The following is a 27,522-nucleotide window of genomic DNA, read 5'->3' as shown; positions in this document are numbered from 1 at the left end:
AGGCTCCCAACCAAATCTTTGCTGGAATTGTAGGAAACTGACCTTCGCTTTAGAAATCTGACTTCTTTTTGCGTTCTTACTAGGTGACTTTGGGCAAGTTACTTAAACCCTCTGATCCTCAGTTTTTTCTTCTGTAAAATGGGGATCGTAATAGGGCCCACCCCATAAGGTTGCTGTGGTATTAAATGAGAAAATATTTCTAAACCACTGAAAAGAGTTTGTGTTAGTTATTATTATCATCAGAGTTTCAGGGAGGAAGTTGCCTTCCCTTGGGGCAAGAAGGTGGAGACATCAGTTATTAAAATGAGAGAACCCCAGTGGGGAGGTGGGAACACCATATTACTCTTCTCTGCCAGCCCCTAATAGGTTTGTGATTTATTTTTAATTTAAAAAGCTGTTTTCTTACAGTGGTGAGCAGGGTCAGATGCAGAAAAGAAGTTGTAGAGAAAGGACCAAATAAAATCCACTGGACCTTGTGAGAAGGTGTGGTTGGCCAGAGTGGTGAGTGTCTCAGGCCAAGAGCCCAGTTCCAGAAACTCCCTCTAGGCCCCTGTTGCCCTCTTGGGGTGGCTTCTGGAACAGGGGGTCTATAGGAGTGAAAGGTCAGGCCCCGTGGGGATGGGGTGGGGCCCAAGCAGGCTCCTCCCTCTGTAGGGAGCGCCCGCCTTTCCCCTTCAAGGCTGTGGCTCTGGGACCACTTCCTCTTTCCTCACTCTGAAGCAGGGAGCAGGCCTGCTGAGGCCTCAGGAAAAACGGGACTCCAGGATGCCTTAGCACACCTGTGACCCCAGGTGGGGGTGGCTGAGTGTGCTGGTTGGAGACCTCTCTCCCTGCTTCAGGGGTAGCTGAGGACCACCTTGGAGGCCTGCAGGATGGAGGGGGCGAGTAAGGAGAAGCTGTCATCTGTGTCCAGTCTGGCGACTGCGTTTGAGAATAGCAGGTACGGGGTAGTGGAGGTGGGAAGGGTCACCTTGGCCAACTGGCAGTCTCCCTCGAGCTCCTCTGCCCACCCCTGGCCCTTGGGCAGCCCAGACCCTCCCAGTCTCTAGGCTAAGGAGCAGGGCTGGGGCCACCTTGGACCCTCACAGTGAGCAGTTCTCTCTCTGGGCCCTGTCCTGCACACCTCCTCCTGTCTGGGCAGTGCCCATGTCCCTCGGCCGTGGGTTCTTAGAGCATGGGAGAGTGTTGTTGGGGCACCAGGCCTGCGCAGGGGTGAGAGCATGTGTGTTGATGTGTTGGGGAGAGTCCAGACGTGTGTGTAATTATGAGTGAGCGTGGGTGGACCAGATGCCGTGTTTGGGCTGCAGAACTCCACCCGTTGTCTCTCCAGCAGAAATAATAGCTAATACTTATCAAGTGCTTACTCCCTATGAGTAGGATAACCATACAATTTATCATTCAGACCAGGACACAATGGAAACTGAATGCCATTAAATTTTTTTGGTGGGAGGGAGGGAACAATAGGAAAGGTTGAGACTGTCACAGGCAAACTGGGATATGTGGTCAGCCTACCTATAGGGTACTGTTCTAAGTGCGTTTGCTACTTATTTCATTTAATCATCTAACAGCCTATTAGGGGTAGGTTCCATCTCTATACCCATCTTACAGATGAGAAAGGGGAGGCACAGAGAGGTGGGGAGGCTTTAAGTGCTTTAAGTTCATGGGCAAGGAGCAATGCAGGGGCTTCCGTCTGAAGGGAAAAGCCTGAAGCGGATGTGTAGAGGTCACTGTGTGTCTGTATGTGACATTAATCCATTCTGCAGGCATTTCTTAAGCCCAGGACTGTGTTAGGGATTGTGACTGTTGTAAGTAGGGTTCTCTGGAAATAGACTCCGGGGTAGAGATTTGCTTCAGGAAATTTGCTGGGGAGGCTTTTGGGAACAATACCTGTGTGGGTGAGGGAGGCAGCTTTGGGCACAGGGAGAGGTTGAACTGCCGAGCACTTGCCACAGAGGCTGCAGCCTGTCCCAGAGAGCTCTGGAGCTGGAGGCCTTTCAGGCTGTTCCAGATGAGGCAAAGGGCTAGGTCTTGTACCCTCACATGGACTAGTCATTGGATGTGGACTTGACCTTAGATGAGGTAGCTCTCTTCCGGAGAGGGCAATTCCCAGGGAGGGACCCAGTCAATAACCTGTCAGCCACCATACCACCAGAAGCTAGGGGAAGAGTGCCTCAGTGCTGAGGGGGTGTGGGTGGCACAGCACAGCATCGCACAGGAACTGTATCAGATGCAGGAGCCTAAAGAATGATCCCTGCCCGGAGGACTTCTGTCTTTGGTGCTAAGCTCATGGAATGACCATGATGCCAGGTCATGGACAATAGATATCCTGGGAGGGGCCTTGACGCTCTGCTGAGTGTACTCAGAGCAGGCAAAGCCTCCTGTGGGCTTCATGGTGGAGGCAGCATAGACGTGGACCTAGAAGGGCAGTTCAGCTTCCTGAGCTGGTGACCTGACCCTGCCTCTCCCAGAGGGCTTTGCCGGGCACGTTCCGTTCAGCACCGAGGACAGCTCTAGGCAGCACCTTCCTGGACCACCACCCCACTCAACATGCCAGGCGTGCCCGGTGGAGACCCTCAGCATGTGTGCTCTGCCTAGGCAGCACTTCTAGCAGGAGGAGGCAGCCCTCAGAACATTTGGGGTCAGAGGAGGTCTTGTCGGGAGGATGAGAGTCACCTCTTACTGTGTGAGGGGACCCATGCCAGCTGCCTTGGCCTGAGCTTTCTTGTGAGGCACTTCCTTTCAGTGCCTTAACTGATCTGAAACTGAGGGGTGAAGAGGAAACAGAAGCTGGCCTGGGCACTTGGGGAGAAATGCAGAAGCTGAAACCAAATGTAGAACAGAAAGCCTGAGACTCAGCTAATTCCGTTAGCTGCAGACCAGACCAGTGCGCTGAGGAACCGTGGTGCACTGGGGTGCCAGAGAGGAGCCATGGGGGACTGGGTCCCAATCCTCTCTCTGCCACCAACCAGGGTGTGATGTGGGGCAGGTCATGTTGACTCTCTGTACCCGTTTCTCCTTGACTCACATGCGGAGGGGCAGTTTAAGGCTCAGGCTCGGGAGCCAGCCTGCCTGATCTGAATTCCACCTCTGCCCCCCTCTTGCTGCAAGATCCTCTCTTTTCCTAGCTGCAGAATAGGGGTAATGAGAAACTTTCTCACAGAGTTTTGAAGATTTTGTACCTGTCTGGTCCTCCATTCCCCAGCCTGCCTTTCTTATAAGGGTGCCCACCCTGTGCTGTCACCACAAGCCCTTCCACACCAAAGGGAATGGGTCCCAGCCCAAGTCGTTGGATATATTCCTTGATGGTGGCCTCTGTTATCTAAAGAACTTAACTGGCCTACAAATCCAATAGGTAGGATAACAAAGCCACACTACAAAAGCTCATCCCTGGAGGGAGAGGGAAACTGATCCCAGGCTGGCTTTTCCCACCACTAGAGGTGTGGAGGGCATAGCTCACACTGAAAAGCCCCAGCTTTATCAGCTCTGCCCTCCCTTTAGAGTGTTCCATGGCTCCCACCTTCCCTCGATATATCAGTTACTAGGATTTTAGGGGATTTCCTGCTTACAGAGACTTAAAACCAGGGGTGAGGTCCACAGGCGAGGTGATCTGGGAGGGCACTTAAAACCCTCTATGTGCAAAAAGAAGGGTTCCTAGCTGCATTTTAAACAAGGAAGTGTGTTGTTCCCCGGAAAACAAGACACAGTCTACACTGACTCATTTTGAAGACTGGAGTTCCCTCCAAGAGAGGTGTTGGGGAGGGAAGTAGAAGTCTCAGTGAGTTCTTCCTGTGCACCAGGTACTCAGAGGCCAGTGAACATCTGTGATTTGCATTAATTGCCCCCAAATCCCCACCAGAGAGGTGCTATTCTTCTCCCTACTCTACAGGCTGGAAACCCTCAGGTCTGCTGTCTTCTCCTCAGGACCCCGGGAGCAGCACCCAGAGTCCACGGCCTGGAGGCTGGGCATCACCACCCTGGGTGCAGGCCTCCTTCACCCACAGGGCCATGGGATAAGCCCACCGTGGAGGAGGCCGTGGACTCCGGGCCCAGGACGGTCAGCAGGAGGTATCTGAGCTCCCTGAAGAACAAGCTGTCCAGCAGGGACTGGAGGAAATCTTGCCAGGCTAGGACCTGCCCCGGCCCAGGGACACAGGTGCCCGAGGGGTAGAAGTGGGGAGCTGGGTGGGGGCCCCTCCACTGACCTCCTTCCCACACATTCTCTCCCAGCCAGAGCCAGCACTTCCCCAGGTGGGGTCTTGTGTGACCAGAGATCAGCTGAAAGCTAGATTCACACCCACCCCACCCTTAACGGCCTTTGATTAAGTGTCTACTATGTGCCCCGCTGCTGGCATTATTTCTCATACCCCTCACTATAGGAGTCTTTTAGGCATGGAAATTGAAACTCAGACAGCTTAAGGAACTTGTCCAAGGCCACACAACTTGGAACCTAGTACCTTTCCCAGGGGCGGCCTCCATTCACCCACTGAAGGAGGCAACAGTGCCAACTAGAAATAGAGGTCAGCGCTAATTCCTGCCCTCAGACTCATCCTGGGCAGGTCACCTCCCTTCTCTGGGTTTCAGTTTTCTTGTCTGTGGAATTTAAGAGCTTGGCTGCACGTGGCTGTGCACCCTGGAGCCGGACTACCAGGGTACACGTCCCAGCTCTTCTGCTTACTATGTGACCTGGGGCAAATCTCTTTAACCCCTTTGTGCTTGTTTCCTCATTTATAAAATGGGGATGGTGATCATAGTAGTACATACTATGTATACTGGTTATCAGTTGCTGCATAACAAACTACGCCAAAATGTGGAGACCAAAATGTGGAGTTTATTATTTCTGACAGTTTTGTGGGTTGATTGGAATGCTATTGGATGGTTTTTCTGTTGGTCTCACTTGGAGTTTGTCTTAGCTCAGGATGCCATAGCAAAATACCACAGACTAGGTGACTTAAACAGCAGAAGTGCATTTTCGCACAGCTCTGCAGACTGGACATCCAAGATCAAGGTGCTGGCAGGGTTGGTTTCTGGTGAGGCTCCCTTCCTGGCTTGTAGATGGCCATCTTCTCACTATGTCCTCACACGACCTTTCCTCTGTTCACATGCTCTCTTGGTGTCCCTCCCTCTTCTTATAAGGACACCAGTCTTAGTGGATTAGGCTCTACCCTTCTATCTCAATTAACTTAATTACTAAAAGCCCTATTTCCAAAATATAGTCACATTGGAGGTTAGGGCTTCAATGTATTGATCTGGGGACACAATTCAGTCCATAACAGGGTCTCTCAAGTGGCTGCAGTCAGATGTTGGCTGGGGTGGGAATGCCCAAGATAGCTCATCTCCCAAGCCTGGTGCCTGGGCAGGGACAGCTGGAAAGCTGTCCTGAGCTGGGGTGCTGGCACGGCTGGACCCCTGGCTCCCTCTCATTGTAGTCCCAGGGCCTCTCCTCTCCATGTGGCCTCTCCATCAGGGCAGCTAGACCTCCAGATGTGGTAGTTCGTGGCTCCCAACAGAGCACAGGTGGAAGCTTCCAGGCCTCTTAAGTCTTAGGCCCAGAACTGGCGCAGCCTCACTCTGCCCCATCCTCTCAGTTAAATCGATCCCAGCGCCAGCCCAGATGAGCTGCAGGAGGGCATGAATCCTGGGAGGTATGTTTCACTGGGGCATCTTTGGATACTGCTCCCATCAGAGCAGACCAAAGCTCTCCTTCTCCTTCTCCTCCCAACTCCCCTGCAGGAGCCTGAGGAGAAGAGGATCGTCCAGGAGCTGCTGGAGACAGAGCAGGCCTATGTGGCACGCCTCCACCTGCTAGACCAGGCCAGTGGCCAGGACGCCCGCTCCTGAGCCCCAGCACCTGGGTGTCCTCACCTCACCCCTGCTCTCCCTTCTGACCCACCTCACAAGAGCTGAGAGTTAGGACCTCGGGGTTTGATCCTAGGAAGCCTTAGTCTTTTTAACTCCATTGGCTGGAGTTCAGGCAGAAATCGGGATTTAGCTCATTAGCCTCACTCCTGGTTCCACTGTTAGTGCCTGGGCTGGTCTCACAGGAGTGGAGAACACACCAGCCAGTCCTTCCAGGCCCCACACAGCATCCTCATCTGTCATTCCAACTCCCAACATCCTCACCACTGTTAGCCCTTCACACTTTCTTAAGGAGCCCTAAGGCGAGAGGGTTAAATCACTGAACATCAGCAGTGGGATCTTGAGCCTGGCGAAGTCCAAGACTTGACAGACACAAGATAGGCCCATTTCTGACATTCATCAGCTGCCAGCCTTTGGCCAAGTCCCTGTGTCTCTAGGCCTTGGTTTGCGCATCTGTGAAGTGGCCGGAATACAATCTTCCCTGCTTCTCTCTCTTCCCAGGGTTTTTGTGAGATTGATGGGAGATTAAGGAGGTGGAAGCATTCAGCAAGCTGGGGAGGGACCCCAAAGCCCCTGGGACTGTGCTTGTCTCCCCCTGGGCTGTGTTGGGGGTGGAGGTCCTTCTCTGCCACAGGCCCAGTGACCCAGCTGCGGCTGTAGGTGTTCTTCCAGGAGCTGCTGAAGGAGGCCCGCAGCAGCAAGGCCTTCCCCGAGGATGTGGTCAGGCTCATCTTCTCCAACACCGCCTCCATCTACCAGTTCCATGCACAGTTCTTCCTCCCAGAGCTGCAGCAGCGGCTGGACAACTGGTGAGGTCCAGCAGGAGCCCCTGAGGCCCCCTGACCACAGCCCTGGTCAGGTCCGGTTGCAGCCCCCAGGGAACTGGGTCTGGCCTATTATGCCCCTGCCCTTGCTGTGTGACCATGACTCTCCTCCTCTGGGCTTGCTCTGTCTGCACAGTGAGGGGCTTGGACGAGGCGTGTGTGTGTGTGTGTGTGTGTGTGTGTGTGTGTGTGTGTGTGTGTCCTGGAGAAGGGGATGGATCAGGTCCTCACTAGGCTGAGTGACTTAGGAGGCAGTGGAAATAACCAGCACTAACTGAGTGTTTCCTACTTGCCCTGCCTTGGGCTTTACACCTATTAACTCGCTTAATCTTCACATCAGCCTGCTGTGTGATGATGACATCGTGGTTATGCAGGAACCCCTCTCTGTTTTCAGAGATGACTACTAAAGTATTTAGTGCTGAAATTAGTATCTTGCCAAAGAAATGCCATGATGTCTGGTATGTCCTTTAAAATTCTTTGTTAAAAAAGAATCTTAGTAATTGTTAAGTGCAGGGACAGATATATAGGGGTTCGTTATTATATTCTTTTTATTTTATGATTGCTTAAAATTTTTTGCAATATTTTTTTTTGAAAAAAACAACCCTGTGAGGTTGCCTACCATCATGCCCAGTTTTTTCAGATGGGAAAATTAAGGTATAGAGAGGCTAGGTGACTGGTCCAAGAACACACAGCTAGAGTAAGTGGTGCGGTTGGAAATCAGACTCAGGCGGGCCAGCTCCAGATGGTCAGTCCTTACCGCTCTGCTGTAACAGTTCCTGGGTCGAATGACCTTTTCTTACCTCTCTGAGCCTGGATTTCCTCTTCTCTAAGATGGGCCATTGACTGTCCCTCCTCCCGCAGGCAGGGTTGTGAGAATTAAATGAGATGAGACATGCACGGAATCTTGGGCAGTGCTTGGCATGTGGCCCTTATTATTGTTACATGAACAAGTATCAGGTGGTTATTGAACGCCTGTTGTGGGCCTGACACTGTACTGGGCCTTTGGGGGAATCCAATCCGTGGGAGAGAGCAGCATCTGCCCTCAGGGGGCTCACAGTCTAAGGGGGAGTGAACCACACACATGTGTGAGGATGACACGCCCCCCTATACCTGCACCCAGAAGTGCCGCAGAAAGGCTGTGTTGGGGGGTGAGGGGAGCCTTACCTAACCTGACCCTGTCTGGAGTTAAGAGAAGAGGTCCCCAGACTGAGGGCAGTACCTGGTGCCCCTCCTGCAGGACGACCACCCCCCGCATTGGCGACGTGATCCAGAAGCTGGCCCCCTTCCTGAAGATGTACAGTGAGTATGTCAAGAACTTTGAGCGAGCCGCTGAGCTGCTGGCCACCTGGAGTGACAAGTCTCCACCCTTCCAGGAGGTTATCACCCGCATTCAGGTGAGGCTGGGGTGGGGGCGGGGCAGAGCCTGCACTGCCACCCCAGTGTGCAGTGGCTCAGGTTCCCCAGTGATTTGGGCCACCTCCCTGGCTCAGTTGCTGCGCACTCCCCCGACCCTCAGGGGCAGCCTGACCTACCCCTTCCCCCCTCACCCCCACGCTCTCCCTCCCCCCTCCCTCCCCAAGAGCAGCGAGGCCTCAGGCAGCCTGACCCTGCAGCACCACATGCTGGAACCTGTGCAGAGAATCCCACGCTACGAGCTGCTGCTCAAGGAGTATGTCCAGAAGCTGCCAGCCCAGGCCCCAGACCTGGCTGATGCCCAGAGTGAGGACACCCCCAGGGAATCCAGGGGGTTGGGGAGGTTCGAGCCACTTCCATAATTTATGGAGCACCTGCTAAAATGGTTATGATGACCATCGGCCATCAACATTGACCGCTTATACTTCGTAGACATTGTCTATAGTATCAGCCACTTTTTTATAGACATTAAGGCCCAGAGAGGTTAAGTGACTTGCTCAAGATCACACAGCCAAAAAGGAACAGAGCTGGGATTTGAAACCATGCCTTCACCCTCTGGATCTGGGGGGCATTGAAAGTCACAGAAGCCAACGGCCTAAGCCCTGTCTTTTGGTGGCTTCTAGTCTCTCCACTCTGGGTGGGAAATGGCCCCCATCATCCAAATACCTCATGTGCCAGGCTACAGGGGAAGGCTGCTCCTGGGGGTGCTCATGGCAGGCCCTGAGGCCACTTGATTAAGCCTCAAGGACCTCCTGCCTCAGCCACAAGCCCCGTATTTTCAGGGGGTAACTCTGGCCCTGCCCCCATTTCAGAAGCCCTTGACATGATCTTCTCAGCCGCTCAGCACTCCAACGCAGCCATCACTGAGATGGTGAGCATCCCAGCCCTCGGAATAGAAGCAGCAGGCATCCCCAGGGGCCCTGTCACCTCCTCCCTGCAGCTCTCAGCCTCCCCCAACCCACCCAGGTCTCTGTATCTCCTCATCCCCTGATCCTTCCTCACGACACCTGGCCCACCTCCCCCTCACACCCTGTCCCTGTCCACACAAGGCAAACCTTCCAGAAGCAGGCAGGCCCTGCCTGGCCTCGGCTGAAGGTACACCTCCTGTCCCCAGGAGCGGCTGCAGGAACTGTGGGAAGTGTACCAGCGCCTGGGCCTGGAGGACGACCTAGTAGACCCCTCCAACACCCTGCTGCGCGAGGGCCCTGTCCTCAAGATCTCCTTCCGCCGCATCGGCCCCATGGAGCGCTACCTTTTCTTGGTAGGGGGATGCTGGGGGGCCTGCCCCACACTGGGGAGGGAAGTCCACGGGCCCTCTGCCCCAGGTTCTGCCTGCCTGGCATCTACCCAGCTGGCACTGCAGGATGAACAGGGACAAACCTGCTTCTCTATCCTTCTCTACTTTGGCACCCAGGTGACTTGGGACAAGTCACGTGCTACCTCCAGGCCTCAGGAATTTCTAACTGAGGGGGTTCCCAGACATGCCCTGGGAAGCAACAGAGTCAGAATTTGAACCCAGTCTGTTTGGCTCCAAAGCCTGTGGTATCAATCTATGCTCTAGAGAGTGTACAGCAGGAGGGAATTAGGTTGGCTGCTAGGAAGAACTGCCCTGGTTTGCACTGAAGAAGCCAGGGTGTCTCCTGGAAACTGGTCCCACCTGAAGGTTTTGGGGAGGGAGCTACAATCTCTCATAAGCCCCTGCCACCCTTGGCCCCTGTGAGAAAGGCCTCGTAGGTTTCTGAGGTCTGATGTGGTCCCTTGATGCCCACAGGTAGGGCAGTCCTTCAGTGACCTACCTGTTGGATTGGGGCTAGACAACCACTTCCTTAGCACACCTGTGAGGTCCTGTGAGCTGGCCCAGCGGGTGGCGAGAGGGGAGGGAGACCCAGTGGGGCTCAGCCCACGCCCAGGGAAGCCTGCCTGATTGTCCTTCCTGCCCTTGCCACTGTGCACACACTCATGCTTGTGTCTCTTGCAGTTCAACAACATGCTGCTCTACTGTGTGCCCAGGGTCATCCAGGTGGGCGCCCAATTCCAGGTCAGGACCCGTATCGACGTGGCCAGCATGAAGGTAAGAGGCACCCCAACCACCTTCGGGCTTTACCCCAAGGGTGGGACCGAGTATGCGGAGTAGCAGGAGGGGCCAACCTGAGTCTCAGGTCCGGGGCAACATGAAGGTGGAAAAGCTTTGGGGTTAGATCTCTCCCACCTGGCCTCCCAGCCGTCCTGTCCAGGGCCCTTCCCAGCTCCCAGCTTTGCTCTGCTTTCCCTACCATCTACCCCAGTATTTTGAAAACTTTAATACATGCATGAATCCCCTGGGAGTCTTGTTAAAATGTGGGTTCTGATTCAGGAGGTCTGGAGAGGGGCCGGAGATTCTGCATTTCTAACCAGCTCCTGGGTGATGCCAGTACTGCAGCTCCCCAGGCCATACTTTGAGTAGGAAGGGTCTCCACTTTCAGCTCAGCTGCTGACTTGGGTGTGTCCCCATCCAGAGATGGCCACAAATGGGCGGAGACAGCACAGCAGTCCATAGTAGTGCCCATCGACTGGGCGGTCACTGTGGGTTGGGTTGGGCCCTAAATCATCCCACTGGATCCTCTTAACAGCCCTGTGATGTAGGGGCTGTTATTATCCCCTGCATTTTTTTGGTTTTTAAAAATCTTTAAAAAATAATAACTTTATTACCTAAAAATATAGATAATACACATTCCCAAATCAAACTATATCAAAAATATATGCAATATATATTGCATATATATACACCCCATCCCCTAGTTCCCCTTCCTGGAGGCAGCCTTTGCTTCTTGTGAGGCCTTCCAGAGGTAGTCTTTGCATACACACACTAATAATATATTCATTATGGCTTCCTTACTTTTGTTTCACATAAACAGTGAGACTATTTTTCACATACACTATTCTGCACTTGACTTTTTTAACTAACTACTAATTCTAGAGGTGCTTGGAAGTCAGTTCATTAGGAGCTTCCTCATCCTTTTGCATAGCTGCGTAGCATCCCAGCATGTGGATGTACAGTAATTTGTTCAGCCAGTCCTCTACTGACAGACATTTAGATTGTTCTCTGTTGTCAGTGTCTGCAAATGAGACTGCAGTGAATAACTGTGTACAGTATGCCTGTGTGTAAGTATATCTGTAGTTAATCCCACTTTTAAAAGGAAATAAAGTGGTACGTCCAGACAATGGAATATTATTCCGTGATAAAAAGAGATGAGCTATTAAGCCATGAAGAAACATGGAGGAAACTTAAATGCATATCACTAAGTGAAAGACGCCTATCTGAAAAGGCTACATATATACATACATACTTTGTATAATACTATGTGATTCCAATGATATGACATTCTGGAAAAGGCAAAACTATGGAGACAGCAAGAGGATCAGTGGTTACCAGTAGTTGGGGGAAGAGAGGGATGAACGTGGAGGATTTTAAGGGCAGTAAAACTATTTTGTATGGTACTATAATGGTAGATAACAGTCATTACACATTTATCCAAACCCACAGAATTTACAACACCAAGAGTGAACCCTGATGTAAACTATGAACCTTGGGTAATAATGATGTGTCAGTGTAGATTCATTGATTCTAATAAATGTACCATTCTGGTGGGGGAATGGTATTAATGGAGGAGGCTGTGCATATGTGGGCTCAGGGAGTATATGGGAAATCTCTGTACCTTCCTCTTAATTATGCTGTGAACCTAAAACTGATCTTAAAAAAAAAAAGTCTTTTTTAAAAATAAAAAAAACCCAAGGCCCAGAAAGATTAAGTAACTTGCTTGGGGGTCACACAGCAAATCCTGGTTTGCATGATCAAACTCAGGTATAACAGAGTCCAGAGCCTCTGTACCTAACCAGCATACTATACAATCTCCTACTAAGGCTTCAACCTGGAAAGATAAAGTATAGGGTGGAATTGAAGGCATAGTGGAGGAAATGGGAGGGGAAACTTCTTGACAGCCCCTCTGATCGCTCCTGAGTCCTGGTGGCTGGGGCTGGAAGAAGCAGAGGTCAGATCTGGCCTATCTTGGTACCCTTCCATCTCCCCCTTCCCTATCCCTATTGACTCCCCCTCCCCCCACCCATCTCCCAGGATCTGCAGCAGGAGAGAGCTGCAGGCAGAACTCGAACCAGGATACTTCCGCCTCTGGAGAACCCCTGAGCCTCTGAGAGCCCCCAGCAGGAGGGCCTTGCCCCTGCTGCTGACTGGGCTTGCCTGGTGTTTGGGGCTGAATCAAGGGCTTGGGGGTGGGGTGTAGCCTGCGGGTGATGAGGGCTGATGGAGGGACTTGGGCAACTTCTGGGGCTTCACAGCCCGTCCCCCATATCTCAGCTGACTGAGTTCCTCTAGGAATGCAGCCCCCCCACCCTGCGTCATCCAGCTTTCCTAACTGAAGTGGCCAGAATGTCCCAGAGGCTAGGGTGCGTGCAAGCTTGTACATCTGGGAGCCTTGGTGAGCGAGACTGAGAAAGGCAGGTTATGGAGGGTTAAAGACAGAGAAATGGAGACAGGCAGCCCTGTCTTAGGACTGGCAGAGACCCAGGCATAGAAAAAGAGAGGCAGAGATTGACAGATAGAAAAGCCAAGAAATATGGAGACCACAACAGACTATCGTAAAGAGAAAATACATAGAAATGGGCCTGACAGTGTCAGATGCTCAGGGTATGTGCCGAGGGCTCCCAGGCCCAGTGTGTGCTGGGTTCCTGGCATCTCCAGTCCCAGTGAACATAGTCCCTACAGGGCGTGTCTGGTGCTCTGGTGGCCGCACAGCGCCCACTCCTGGATGGCACGGGCCTGGCAGGAGCAGAGCTGTCCACCTACCCGCATTTGTGCAGGAATCATTTCCTGAGTCTAAGGTTTGGAGGCGGGTCTGACCTTTGACCACCATGATGGCTCCCACTGGCCGTGACCCCCTGGCCTCCTCCTTCCTGAGTGTCAAGGAGGCCTAGTTCTCAGCAGCTGATTTGCCCCCCAGGGTCTGACTTGGTCCTATCGTTGTGCCATCCTGTACAGGGCCAGCCGGGGAAGAAGGAAGGGGTAAGGGTACATATGTACTCAGCGTCTCCATGGACAACTGTGCAGGTTGTGCACTGTGCAAGCACACCTCAACTAAGATGAGCACACCTCATCCACAGACAACAGCATAGATTGCATATTTACAGTTCTCACTGTCCGGCAGATGGCAGTCAAGTGTCTGGTTCAACAAACCAGATACTTGACTGAATGTTACGCCAGTTTGCCAACAGATGTCAGTAAAGTGTTTTGAGGAAGGGGTGTCTTTCTCTAATTAGCACAAAGGCACTGTGTGGGCTGGCAGGAGCCTGAACCGGCCAAGTCTGGTGGTTCAGCCTGGGTATTGCGGAGCTCGGGGAATTGTCCTCTAGAAACCTTCATCCTGCCCCTCTGCAGAGGTGGTCCCTCAGGTCAGGGACTCTTCCCACTTCCCCTTTTTCTATCAAAAGCATCATGTTTCTTCCTGGCCGTGGACTCCAGACCTTAGATTTCTCCCTTCTTTTCTCGCTCCCCTCTCCTTCACCCAATCAGGCATGGAGTCTTGCCAGATTCCAGATACTGTTCCCCAGGTAGAAACCTTTTCTCTCTCCAGGCAGGCATGGACCACTCAGGGAATCCCTCCCTAACTGGCCTCTGGGCTGCTGGTGTGTCCTATTTTCCCAGCCCTTCGACCCTTATAAATAGCTGCTGGAGTGGCTTTCCCAAACACCTGTCTCCACAGGAGCTTCTCCATTTATAAACCCTTAGAGCCTCCCCATTGTCAAGGGTATCAAGTGCAAATCACATCAGGCCCCTTCTAGAGGGAACGGACTGGTTCTGTGGGCCCAAGAGGTAGACTAGGCCTAATATGAGGAAGGATGTTCCCAGAGTCATGCTCTCTGAGGTGTGGTGGGCCGCCTGAAAGTGTGCCAAGGCCTGGTCACCTCGTGGCAAGGAGCCCGCAGAGGGGCCCACATGTCAGGTGGATTCAGTGACAACAAAATTCCTCCATGCTAGGCCCTTGGGCTCTAGGTCTGTATCTTAGCTTCCCTTTGTGACTCTGTCTCCACATTGCCTGGGAGAAGTCTGTGCTTACTGGGCTCTGGGAGTGGGGTGGAAATAGATGTGCTTCTGCTTTACCCTTGGGGACCAAAAACCGTAATTTGAATCTTCATTATGCTCTTTAGATGCTGTGTTTCCTCAAGCAGGTCTCTTGCCCTCTCTGATCTTCATTTTCTCATCTCCCAAATGAGGGTGATAATATCTACCTGTCCGGACTGCTGTGACGATTTTCTTTAACTTTTTATTCTGGACACTTTTAAGCTGAGAAAATGGTACAATGAACCCCCATATACTCATCACCTGGCTAAAACTGGTTTACTCAGCAATCCCCTTCTTAATCCCCTTTTCCAATGGATTATATAAGAGCAAATCTCAGACACATAATCATTTCACCTATAAATACTTCAGTATGTCTCTTTAAGAAATAAGAACTCTTTTTTTTGCCCTAAAAGTTGCCAACAGTACCATTATTACATCTAACAAATTAATGATAATTAGTTAATAACGTTAAGATCCCTTGGTTTTCCTTGACTGTCTCATAATTGTCTTCTCACAGCTGATCTGTTTGAATCATTTGTAATATGCTTCTTACATCCCCTTTTATCCATTATACCTCCCTCTCCTAGTTTTTCTCTCATTTATTAGTTGAAGAAATCAAATCATTTCTCTGGTAGAGTTTCTCACAGTCTGGATTTTGCTGACCGCACCCCTGTGGTGTCATTCAGCATGTCCCTCGGTCCCACATAATTCTTGTAAACTGGTAGGTAACCATAGATTCAGCTGTGCCAGGGGACTGTAGCTGTTGACAGGTACTGCCTTCAGGGGCACATGTTGGCCATTAAACATTAGAGATTAGTGGGTTCAGCAGTTGTGCTGATTAAATGAGAACATGTGTGGGGTGCTCAGTGGCTGTCGCATAGTAAGTGCTCTGTGACGGGTGGCTTTCATAACGGACTCGGGACCTGTGGAGTTCTGGGACAAGGATGGTAAAAGACAGGAAGTGGGGCGGGGGTCTGTTGGATCCGTGAATTGGGTGATCAATTCCTTCATTCACTCTATGGGGTAAAAGGGTCTTGTTCTAGGCCGTACATCTGATCTTGAAAAGGCTGTGTCCCCAAACCCAATTTGTGACCCAGTTTCCATTTTGGGTGACTCCTTTGTCAGGAGCCGTCACCCCTACCTCACACTGGGCCAACTTATCTACTAAGGTTCCAGGAACCCTAAGTCCCATTTGCTGCACAGGGTGAGGCCAGATTGCAGGCGCATTTGCCTGGCTTGATGGGATTAGGGAGCAGTTGAACAAGCTCCCTATCCTTGTCTCTAATTTGAATTGTCCTTGGGGCACAGTTCACCTACCTCCCTGCCACAGTACCTGGGGGGCGGGTGGGCGAGTCTGAGCAGTCTCTCCCTCCCATTCCGAGCAGGTGCGGGAGCTGACTGACGCTGAGTTCCCCCACTCCTTCCTGGTGTCCGGGAAGCAGCGCACCCTGGAGCTGCGGGCCCGGTAGGCAGGCAGGCTGAGGGCCGGGTGAGATGGGAAAACTGGGAGGGGCTGCTCTCCTCAACACCTGTGTTCACTTTCCAAGCAGGTCCCAGGAGGAAATGATCTCCTGGTTGCAGGTATCAGAATGCTCCAGGGCCCCTAGGATTCTGACCTCCCTACCCAGGCTGCGGGGGAGAGAGGGATGCTGTGTGTGTGTGTGTGTGTGTGTGTGTGTGTGTGTGTGTGTGTGTGTGTGTGTGTGTGTGTGTGTGTGTGTGTGTGTGTGTGTGTGAGTGCACACCCGCCTGCTTGCTCCCTGTTCTTCCTCAAAGTTGCTCTGTAGTAGTTGGAGTCAGACCTGGGTTCAAATCTTGCTGCCTCTCACTGCCTAGCTGGGTGGCCTGGGGCGAGTCACTTAATGTCTCTGAGCCTCAGTTTTCACATCTGTAATCTGGGGCTAATATTTTCTCCTCCCTTAAATCAGGCAATGTACACTTAGAATCTAACCCCTAGCACCCAGTAGGCTTTTAGCAATGTTTGTGGAATGTGTAGATGGATTCACAGATGAGCAAGCCCTTCCTGCCGCCCCCCAACCACCTCCCTGTGCTCTGCCCCTTGCCCCAGGCCTGCCAAGCGGCCATTGACCAAATCGAGAAGCGGAATGAAACCTTCAAAGCTGCGGTCCAGAGCCCTGAGGGAGACACCCAGGAGCAGGAGGTAAATGAAGGCTCTGTATCCCTCCTGGAGCCGCCAGCCTTACACAGGAATGATTCCCTCTCTTTGTTCTACCTAGGCCAGCTTGGAGGGCTGGAGAGTGTCACCCACCATGAATGATTTGAAGGGATCAGGGGAAGCTTACACACGCCAACATCACCCTACTCAGAAACTCAATGCCAAAGATTCCCCCATTAGCAAAAAATTCCTTTGGGAGGCTGTATGTGCAACTACCGCTAGGAAGGATTTTACATCTATATGTATAACTCGGGCTGTGGGGGTGGTGTGTGTGCAGGTTTGGGTTTTTCTTTTTTCTTTTTTTTTTGCTATCTTTCAAGAGTTCTTTATTTATCTCTATTAATTCATGCTCCAAGGGCAGGGACTGGTCCTCAGTTTGAAAGAATCAGAATTGACTATGTCAGCAAACAAAAGCAAATCAGTCTCTGAATCTTTTATAATGTGCAGTGAGGATGTCTGCCCTATGCTCTAGAGAGACAACATCTATTTTCAAGGCTGATAGCTATAGGAAGATGCTTGAAAAGACAGTCCAGAAAAAAGGAAACACAAGAGACCCTAGGAGAACTGTCTCCCAACATTTATCTTTTTTTTTTTTTGGAATTTTAAAATTTAATTTTATTCATTTTTTATACAGCAGGTTCTTATTAATCTATTTTATACAGATTAGTGTATACACGTCAATCCCAATCTCCTAATTCATCCCACCACCACTCCCCCACCCCCGCCACTTTCCCCCCTTGGTGTCCATACGTTTGTTCTCTACATCTGTGTCTCTATTTCTGCCCTGCAAACCAGTTCATCTGTACCATTTTTCTAGGTTCCACATATATGCATTAATATACGATACTTGTTTTTCTCTTTCTGATTTACTTCACTCTGTATGACAGTCTCTAGATCCATCCACGTCTCTACAAATGACCCAATTTCGTTCCTTTTTATGGCTGAGTACTATTCCATCGTATATATGTACCACATCTTCTTTATCCATTCGTCTGTCAGTGGGCATTTAGGTTGCTTCCATGACCTGGCTATATTGTAAATAGTGCTGCAGTGAACATTGGGGTGCATGTGTCTTTTTGAATTATGGTTTTCTCTGGGTATATGCCCAGTAGTGGGATTGCTGGGTCATAAGATAGTTCTATTTTTAGTTTTCTAAGGAGCCTTCATACTGTTCTCCATAGTGGCTGTATCAATTTACATTCCCACCAACAGTGCAAGAGGATTCCCTTTTCTCCACACCCTCTCCAACATTTGCTGTTTGCAGATTTTCTGATGATACCCACTCTAACTGATGTGAGGTGATACCTCATTGTAGTCTTGATTTGCATTTTTCTAACAATTAGTGATGTTGAGCAGCTTTTCATGTGCTTCTTGGCCATCTGTATGTCTTCTTTGGAGAAATGTCTATTTAGGTCTTCTGCCCATTTTTTGATTGGGTTGTTTGTTTTTGTAATATTGAATGGCATGAGCTGTTTATATATTTTGGAGATTAATCCTTTGTCCATTGATTCATTTGCAAATATTTTCTCCCATTCTGAGGGTTGTCTTTTCGTCTTGTTTGTAGTTTCCTTTGCTTTGCAGAAGCTTTTAAGTTTCATTAGGTCCCATTTGTTTATTTTTGTTTTTATTTCCATTACTCTAGGAGGTGGATCAAAGAAGATCTTGCTGTGATTTGTGTCAAACAGTGTTCTTCCTATGTTTTCCTCTAAGAGTTTTATAGTGTCCAGTCTTACATTTAGGTCTCTAATCCATTTTGAGTCTATTTTTGTGTATGGTGTTAGGGAGTGTCCTAATTTCATTCTTTTACATGTAGCTGTCCAGTTTTCCCAGCACCACTTATTGAACAGACTGTCTTTTCTCCATTGTATATCCTTGCCTCCTTTGTCATAGATTAGTTGACCATAGGTGTGTGGGTTTATCTCTGGGCTTTCTATCCTGTTCCATTTATCTGTATTTCTGTTTTTGTGCCAGTACCATATTGCCTTGATTACTGTAGCTTTGTAGTATAGTCTGAAGTCAGGGAGTCTGATTCCTCCAGCTCCGTTTTTTTCCCTCAAAAGTGCTTTGGCTATTCGGGATCTTCTATGTCTCCATACAAATTTTAAGATTTTTTTGTTCTAGTTCTGTAAAAAATGCCACTGGTAATTTGATAGGAATTGCATTGAATCTGTAGATTGCTTTGGGTAGTATAGTCACTTTCACAATATTCATTCTTGCAATCCAAGAACATGGTATATCTCTCCATCTGTTTGTGTCATCTTTGATTTCTTTCATCAGTGTCTTATAGTTTTCTGAGTACAGGTCTTTTACCTCCTTAAGTAGGTTTATTCCTAGGTATTTTATTACTTTTGTTGCAATGGTGAATGGGATTGTTTCCTTAATTTCTCTTTCTGATCTTTCGTTGTTAGTATATAGGAATGCAAGAGATTTCTGTGCATTAACTTTGTATCCTGCAACTTTACTAGATTCATTGATTAGCTCTAGTAGTTTTCTGGTGGCATCTTTAGGATTCTCTATGTATAGTATCATGTCATCTGCAAACAGTGACAGATTTACTTCTTTTCCAGTTTGTATTCCTTTTTCTTTTTTTTTTTCGTACGCAGGCCTCTCACTGTTGTGGCCTCTCCCGTTGCCGAGCACAGGCTCTGGACACGCAGGCTCAGTGGCCATGGCTCACGGGCCCAGCCGCTCCGCGGCATGTGGGATCTTCCCGGACCAGGGCACGAACCCATGTCGCCTGCATCGGCAGGCAGACTCTCAACCACTGCGCCACCAGAGAAGCCCTTGTATTCCTTTTATTTCTTTTTCTTCTCTGATTGCCATGGCTAGGACTTTGTCTTGTTCCTGATCTCAGAGGAAATGCTTTCAGTTTTTCACCATTGAGAATGATGTTTGCTCTGGGTTTGTCATATATGGTCTTTATTATGTTGAGGTAGTTTCCCTCTGTGCCCACTTTCTGGAGAAGTTTAATCATAAATGGGTGTTGAATTTTGTCAAAAGCTTTTTCTGCATCTATTGAGATGATCATATGGATGGTTTTTCTTCTTCAGTGGTGTATCACATTGACTGATTTGCATATATTGAAGAATCCTTGCATCCCTGGGATAAATCCCACTTGATCATGGTGTATGATCCTTTTAATGTGTTGTTGCATTCTGTTTGCTAGTATTTTGTTGAGGAGTTTTGCATCTATATTCATGAGTGATATTGGTCTGTAATTTTCTTTTTTTGTAGTATCTTTGTCTGGTTTTGGTATCAGCATGATCATGGCCTCATAGAATGAGTTTGGGAGTGTTCCTTCCTCTGCAATATTTTGGAAGAGTTTGAGAAGGATGGGTGTTAGCTCTTCTGTAAATGTTTGATAGAATTCACCTGTGAAGCCATCTGATCCTGGACTTTTGTTTGTTGGAAGACTTTTAATCACAGTTTCAATTTCATTACTTGTGATTGGTCTGTTCATATTTTCTATTTCTTCCTGGTTTGGTCTTGGAAGGTTATACCTTTCTAAGAATTTGTCCATTTCTTCCAGGTTGTCCATTTTATTGTCATAGAGTTGCCTGTAGTAGTCTCTTATGATGCTTTTGTATTTCTGCGCTGTCCGTTGTAATACTTCCCCTTTTTCATTTCTAATTTTATTGATTTGAGTCCTCTCCCTCTTTTTCTTGATGAGTCTGGCTAAAGGTTTATCAATTTTGTTCATTTTCTCAAAGAACCAGCTTTTAGTTTTATTGATCTTTGCTATTATTTTCTTTGTTTCTATTTCATTTATTTCTGCTCTGATCATTATGATTTCTTTCCTTCTACTAATTTTGGGTTTTGTTTGTTCTTTCTCTAGTTCCTTTAGGTGTAAGGTTAGATTGTTTATTTGAGATGTTTCTTGTTTCTTGAGGTAGGCTTGTATTGCTATAAACTTCCCTCTTAGAACTGCTTTTGCTGCATCGCATAGGTTTTGGATTGTCATGTTTTCGTTGTAATATGTCTCTAGGTATTTTTTTATTTCCTCTTTGATTTCTTCAGTGATCTCTTGGTTATTTAATAACGTATTGTTTAGCCTCCATGTGTTTGTGTTTTTTCCCTGTAACTGTTTTCTAATCTCATAGTGTTGTGGACAGAAAAGATGCTTGATATGATTTCAATTTTCTTAAATTTACCAAGGCTTGATTTGTGACCCAAGATGTGATCTATCCTGGAGAATGTTCCGTGTGTACTTGAGAAGAAAGTGTAATCTGCTGTTTTTGAATGGAATGTCCTATAAATATCAATTAAATCTATCTGGTCTATTGTGTCATTTAAAGCTTGTGTTTCCTTATTAATTTTCTGTTTGGATGATCTGTCCACTGGTGTAAGTGAGGTGTTAAAGTCCCCCACTATTATTGTGTTACTGTTGATTTCCTCTTTTATAGCTGTTAGCAGTTGCCTTATGTATTGAGGTGCTCCTATGTTGGGTGCATATATATTTATAATTGCTTTAGCTTCTTCTTGGATTGATCCCTTGATCATTATGTAGTATCCTTCCTTGTCTCTTGTAACATTCTTTATTTTATTTTATTTTATTTATTTATTTATTTTGCGGTACGCAGGCCTCTCACTGCTGTGGCCTCTCCCATTGCGGAGCACAGGCTCCGGACACGCAGGCTCAGCGGCCATGGCTCACGGGCCCAGCCGCTCCGCGGCACATGGGATCTTCCCGCACCAGGGCACGAACCCGTGTCCCCTGCATCGACAGACGGACTCTCAACCACTGCGCCACCAGGGCAGCCCAACATTCTTTATTTTAAAGTCTATTTTATCTGATGTGAGTATTGCTACTCCAGTTTTCTTTTGATTTCCATTTGCATGGAGTATCTTTTTCCATCCCCTCACTTTCAGTCTGTACGTGTCCCTAGGTCTGAAGTGGGTCTCTTGTAGACAAGATATATATGGGTATTGTTTTTGTATCCATTCAGCAAGCCTGTGTCTTTTGGTTGGAGCATTTAATCCATTCACGTTTAAGGTAATTATCGATATGTATGTTCCTATTACCATTTTCTTAATTGTTTTGGGTTTGTTTTTGTAGGCCCTTTTCTTCTCTTGTGTTTCCCACTTAGAGAAGTTCCTTTAGCATTTGTTGTAGAACTGGTTTGGTGATGCTGAATTCTCTTAGCTTTTGCTTGTCTGTAAAGCTTTTGATTTCTGCATTCAATCTGAATGAGATCCTTGCCAGGTAGAGTAATCTTGGTTGTAGGTTCTTCCCTTTCATCACTTTAAATATATCATGCCACTCCCTTCTGGCTTGCAGAGTTTCTGCTGAGAAATCAGCTATTAACATTATGGGAGTTCCCTTGTATGTTGTCATTTTTCCCTTGTTGCTTTCAGTAATTTTTCTTTGTCTTTAATTTTTGTTAGTTTGATTACTATGTATCTTGGCGTGTTTCTGCTTGTGTTTTTCCTGCCTGGGACTCTCTGTGCTTCCTGGACTTGGGTGGCTATTTCCTTTCCCATGTTAGGGAAGTTTTCGACTATAATCTCTTCAAATATTTTCTCAGGAACTTTCTCTCTTCTCCTTCTGGGACCCCTATAATGCAAATGTTGTTGAGTTTAATGTTGTCCCAGTGGTCTCTTAGGCTGTCTTCATTTCTTTCCATTCTTTTCTCTTTATTTTGTTCTGCAGCAGTGAATTCCACCATTCTGTCTTCCAGGTCACTCATCCGTTCTTCTGCCTCAGTTATTCTGCTATTGATTCCTTCTAGTGTATTTTTCATTTCAGTTATTGTATTGTTCATCTCTGTTTGTTTGTTCTTTAATTCTTCTAGGTGTTTGTTAATTCTTCTACGTCTTTTTTTTTTTTTTTTTTTTTTCTCTTCTAGGTCTTTGTTAAACATTTCTTGCACCTTCTCGATCTTTGCCTCCATTCTTTTTCTGAGGTCCTGGATCATCTTCACTATCATTATTCTGAATTCTTTTTCTGGAAGGTTGCCTATCTGCACTTCATTTAGTTGTTTTTCTTGGGTTTTATCTTGTTCCTTCATCTGGTACATAGCGCTCTGCCTTTTCATTTTGTCTATCTTTCTGTGAATGTGGTTTTCGTTCCACAGGCTGCAGGATTGTAGTTCTTCTTGCTTCTGCTATCTGCCCTCTGGTCGATGAAGCTATCTAAGAGGCTTGTGCAAGCTTCCTGATGGGAGGGACTGGTGGTGGGTAGAGCTAGGTATTGCTCTGGTGGGCAGAGCTCAGTAAAACTTTAATTCACTTGTCTACTGATGTGTGGGGCTGGGTTCCCTCCCTGTTGGTTGTTTGGCCTGAGGCGACCCAACACTGGAGCCTACCCAGCTCTTTGGTGGGGCTAATGGCAGACCCTGGGAGGGCTCATGCCAAGGAGTTCTTCCCAGAACTTCTGCTGCCAGTGTCCTTGTCCTCACAGTGAGCTATAGCCACCCCCCACCTCTGCAGGAGACCCTCCAACACTAGCAGGTAGGTCTGGTTCAGTCTCCTATGGGGTCACTGCTCCTTCCCCTTGGTCCCGATGCACACACTACTTCGTGTGTGCCCTCCAAGAGTGGAGTCTCTGTTTCCCCCAGTCCTGTCGAAGTCCTGCAATCAAATCCCGCTAGCCTTCAAAGTCTGATTCTCTAGGAATTCCTCCTCCTGTGGCCGGACCCCCAGGTTGGGAAGCCTCACGTGGGGCTCAGAACCTTCACTGCAGTGGGTGGGCTTCTGTGGTGTAAGTGTTCTCCAGTTTGTGAGTCACCCCCCAGCAGTTATGGGATTTGCTTTTATTGTGGTTGTGCCCCTCCTGCTGTCTCATTGCGGCTTCTCCTTTGTCTGTGGATGTGGGGTATCTTTTCTGGCAAGTTCTGTTGTCTTCCTGTGGATGATTGTTCAGCAGTTAGTCGTGATTCCGTTGTTCTCGCAAGAGGGAGTGAGCGCATGCCCAGGTTTGGGTTTTGAAAGTGCCTGAAAAATGTGAGACCAAGGGAAGGTGGAAGGCAGGTGGGGTGGTAGTTATGGAGAGCGTCTGTGACTTGATTTCACATCTGAGCTCTGAACTCTGGCCTGCTGGGTGTCTTTGCTGAGTCCCTTGACCTCTCTGGGGCTCAGTTTCCTCACCTGTAAAATAGGGCTCATAGTAACTGACCTCCCCTTTACGTGGTCTTTATTCGTCCAGTCCACTTCACATGGAAGCCACCGGGAAACATAGCACACATGATCTCTGCCACAAGCAGGTGGGTACAGGGGGTCCTGAAGTACCCACCCTGCCACCCCACAGCTGCAGTCCGAGGAGCTGGGCCTCCGGGCGCCGCAGTGGGTCCGTGACAAGATGGTGACCATGTGTATGCGCTGCCAGGAGCCCTTCAACGCCCTGATGCGCCGCCGCCACCACTGCCGGGCCTGCGGCTACGTGAGTACCCACCTCGGCCTCTGCCTTCCCAGCTCAGGCCCTGCCCTCCCATCCCTGCCAACCCTGCCCGCTTCAACCAGTACAGCCAGAAGTGCTGGGCACTAACTGTGCCAGGCGTGTGAGTTACCTGTTTCTGGGGCCTCATGGTGCCCACGTGTGAAGCAGGTCGGCTGTTTGCCCCATTCTGCAGGTAGGACACAAGGCTCAGACAGGTTAAGCGACCTGTTCAAGACACTCCCCAAAGCTGACCCTATTCATTCGTCTGCTTCCTCACCACCATTTCCCAAGACCCCCAGGGCCCAGCACCAGGAAATGGTCTCCAGTTCCTGGGTGGGGGCACCCAAATCCTTCAGCCCCTGTCGGGCCTTTCATCCACCACCTCATCAGCCCCACACCTGTTACTCACCCACCCCTCACCGTCCTCTTTTCTTGACCGACCTCAGCTAACTGTCCCCTCCTCTTCTTGGCAAACCCTCAGCACTCCAGCACCTGCTCGGTTCTGCTGCTAACTCTGCCCGCCAGGTTCAAGCCTCAGCTTCCTCACCTGTACAATGGGGATTAGTAACACCTACCTCCAGGGTGGTAGTAAGGACTCAACAAAAGAAGGTTCACCCCCTTCCCTCTCCTTGTCCCCCTTTCCTTCCCTCTCCTTAATCACTTGGGCAGCCTCACTCAGAGGAACAGCCACCAGCTGAATTGAGGAAGGAACCACTCCTCCCTCTTGTCAGCTCAGGCCCAGTTATCAGAGGCAGATCTTGCTTTGCTTTTTAAGCACTTGCTGTACTTGAGCTGTTCTCTGTTGACATTACAACCCTCTCCATTTACTCTGCAAACAGAGAAGCCCTTTAATGACCTCCGTCTTTAATGACCTCGGGGGACAGGAGGAGACCAGCTGGGCAGGTTGGGGCCAGTCAGCGAGGCGTCCCCAAATGTGTTAAACTGCAATCAGGACACAAAGTAAATTTCTAGGACTGGGACACACCTTTGTTCGTGTAAGTGAGTTTCATATCAGAGCCAAATAGAAAGGATCTGGGGATTAGCTTCCATTTTCGGTGAGTCACATCAGTAAACAAGAGTTGAGTCTACTCACGCTTGTAACTTTGTAAGTAGTTTCTAAAAAATTATTTTAAATAGTTAAGAAATACAAAGAGGCACAAAGAACAATATAACAACACTCATGTACCTGCCTTCCAGGTACAAAAAAGAAATAAAATATTCTGAGAACTAAATGAAATGTATGATCCATGATTGAATCCTGGATGGGAAAAACAGAACCAGAAACAGAAGTCATTACTGGGACCACTGGGGGAAATTTGATTATGAAGCATATATAGGTAACAATACTGTGTCGATGTTAAATTTCCTGTGTGTGATCATGACATCGTAGATAGGGAGGAGAATGCCCTTGTTCTTAGGAGACACCAGCTACATATTTGAGGGTGATGTGACATGATGACTGTAATTTAAACTCAAATGGTTCAGAAAAAATATATATATGTATGTGTGTGTGTGTGTGTGTGTGTGTGTATAGAGAGAGAAAGAGAAAGAGAGAGAGAAAGGGAGAGAGGGATAAATCAAAAGTGGCAAAAATGTTCACAATTCGTGAATTTGGTGGTGGGGGTATCACTGTATTATTTCAACTTGTCTTCAGGTTTGAAATTTTTCAAAATAAAAAGTTGGTAGAGGAGAGGAGAAAATAAATACTTGCTAATTGTATTTAAAAATTTTAAATCTCAATAAAAAACAAAATAAAATATTCTCAAGGTAGCTGAAGCCCTGTGTGTGGGGCTGTGTGAGGCACCCGATTCTGGGGTTTCTCCTGCCCGTGTGAACGTTTGTACTCTGTGAGTCATCCTTTCGTGGTTGGGTGCCCAGTTTCTGCCTCCCCGCCTGCCAGACAGGAATCCTGGTGATGGTGGGGCAAGCCCAGGCCTTCCCCTGTGGCTCCCTCCCAGGCCACGTGCTGTGCTGGGCACACAGACCGGCTACCTGATGAATAACCCTTCGTCCAAGTCTCTATCTCTTGCCCCCATTTCCAATCCCACATCCTGGACTCACTGTGACACTCCAGTCTTCTGGAAGTCACATCCTGCAGTGCCTGTGTTTCTCCCCAGGTTTTCTCATGCCTCTTTCACCCGATCTCCCCAGCCTGATCTGTGATGGCCTTCTTGGGGACGTCTCCGTGGTGGGCTGGGGGCCGGGCGCCACTCCATAGACTCCACATGGCGGGTCTTCCTGGCAGAAACAGCCAGCCCATCATTTTTGTATCAGAACACGTTTGACTCTAGGATTGGGTGGACTGCAAAATCTGCATGACTCTTAATGCTAAACTGTAGAACCGTAAAGACACCTTCTGTTTGAGGAGGGCCAGTTGCTGCCAGAGAGCTCTGTGGCCTTCATCAAGTCACTGTCCCCTCGTTGCAGGTGAGAGTAAAAGTCCCAGGGCTGGTCACCTGGTGGGGTTGCTGGGAGTCATGTGAGATGACAGAGGGGAGAGAGAGCGCTCAGAGAAGTGATCAGATGCAAGGGGTGTGCACAGGTCAAGCCCCCGGGATCAGTAGCTGCCCTCACAACGGGGAACGTGAAGGGAGAGAGGTTGAGCTCCTGCAGTGGGGGCCAGGCCTCAAGCCCCCAGCTGCGGGCCCTCTCCCCCTGCACTGCAGCCTCCAGGTGGCTGGGCCTCTGCCAGCGCAGGGGATGCCCAGCTCTGCCTCCATCCCTCTCCTGAAGCTTTCTTTTTCTTCCTCTGGTCTCGTGTTGCTCTCACGTCCCCACCTCCTGAGCCAAGGCACGAACGGGGACCTCCGTGCCTCACCTCAGCCCCCAAGCCCCTCCTGCCTGTCCTCCCCCAGGTGGTGTGTGCCAGGTGCTCCGACTACCGGGCTGAGCTCAAATATGATGACAACAGGCCCAGCCGAGTCTGTTTAGACTGCTACACGTTCCTCACCGGAAATGTGCTCCCTGAGGACAAGGAGGACAAGAGGCGTGGCATCCTGGAGGTGAGGGCCGGTTTCCTCTACTAGGCAAATGTGTGCACGGCCTCACCAAGTGCTGGCACTGTCCTCGGTGCTGAGGAACAAGCCTGCCGTGGTCACACTCCCCGTCCTTCTCTCTCTGCCCACAGACAGCACCCCCGACGGAACACCCCCCCACCCCGGCCCGGCCCTGGCCAAATAAAACAGAGCTGCGCCTGTCACCAAATAGGAGCAACTTTTGGCTCCAGGCTGTGGCCCAGGCTCTCCACCTTTCCTCTGCATCCTCATCCGATAATCGCACGGCCCCTCTGGACCACTCCTGTTCATATCCCCATGCCCTGCCCTAGCAGTCCCAGGAGGTGAAAAGAGCTGGTGCGGCTGATTCCATTTTACAGATGGGGATACTGAGGCTGCAGGTCAGAGTCCCACTGCAGGGAAGAGGCAGCCTGGAGACTCCATTGTAATTGGAAGGGACTTCAGGGACCAGCTGGTTGGAGACCCAGGCCCAGAGAAGTGACCAAGGTCACACAGCGAGTTAGGAACCAGCTCTCTGATCTCTACCACAGATGTTCTCTGCTGTCCTTGGGGCTGAGCCACTCCCCACCCCCAGCCCCAGGCACTCGCACTGCTGGTCAGCACCTCTGGGGCACTGGCACCCAGCCTAGACACTGGTTACCCCCGCCCCTCTGCCACTCCCTCATTAAAGCCAGGTTGACATCCCACTGTCCTTGGGAGGTGGGAGAAGACCCCAGCCTATTCCAGCTGAACACAGCTCCCAGGTTCAAGTT

At 49.4% G+C, this 27,522-nt stretch overlaps 1 protein-coding gene across 15 annotated transcripts in view; it reads left to right on the top strand.

The window, feature by feature from the left end:
- Window positions 1–27,522, top strand: part of FGD2 (FYVE, RhoGEF and PH domain containing 2) — a 58,328-nt gene that overhangs the window by 14,425 nt on the left and 16,381 nt on the right. For 4 of the 15 annotated variants that reach the window (XM_073810791.1, XM_073810784.1, XM_033864339.2 and 1 more), the window contains exons 3-15: window positions 3,887–4,153; window positions 5,731–5,811; window positions 6,517–6,665; window positions 7,918–8,074; window positions 8,261–8,399; window positions 8,906–8,964; window positions 9,208–9,354; window positions 10,072–10,164; window positions 15,591–15,670; window positions 15,753–15,786; window positions 16,274–16,366; window positions 23,628–23,759; window positions 26,612–26,758. In XM_073810791.1, the coding sequence (XP_073666892.1) occupies window positions 3,887–4,153; window positions 5,731–5,811; window positions 6,517–6,665; window positions 7,918–8,074; window positions 8,261–8,399; window positions 8,906–8,964; window positions 9,208–9,354; window positions 10,072–10,164; window positions 15,591–15,670; window positions 15,753–15,786; window positions 16,274–16,366; window positions 23,628–23,759; window positions 26,612–26,758 (1,578 nt within the window). Of the gene's footprint in view, window positions 1–839; window positions 941–3,886; window positions 4,154–5,730; window positions 5,812–6,516; window positions 6,666–7,917; window positions 8,075–8,260; window positions 8,400–8,905; window positions 8,965–9,207; window positions 9,355–10,071; window positions 10,165–15,590; window positions 15,671–15,752; window positions 15,787–16,273; window positions 16,367–20,961; window positions 21,177–23,627; window positions 23,760–26,611; window positions 26,759–27,522 lie in introns of those variants that run through there. The other 11 variants (XM_073810785.1, XM_033864337.2, XM_073810786.1 and 8 more) reach the window with 10 other exon arrangements.

The sequence above is a fragment of the Tursiops truncatus genome, chromosome 10, assembly GCF_011762595.2.
Source record: "Tursiops truncatus isolate mTurTru1 chromosome 10, mTurTru1.mat.Y, whole genome shotgun sequence".
NCBI classification, from domain to species: domain Eukaryota; kingdom Metazoa; phylum Chordata; class Mammalia; order Artiodactyla; family Delphinidae; genus Tursiops; species Tursiops truncatus.
The sequence above is the reverse complement of the archived record's forward strand: the minus strand, read 5'-3'. Positions and strand labels throughout refer to the sequence as shown.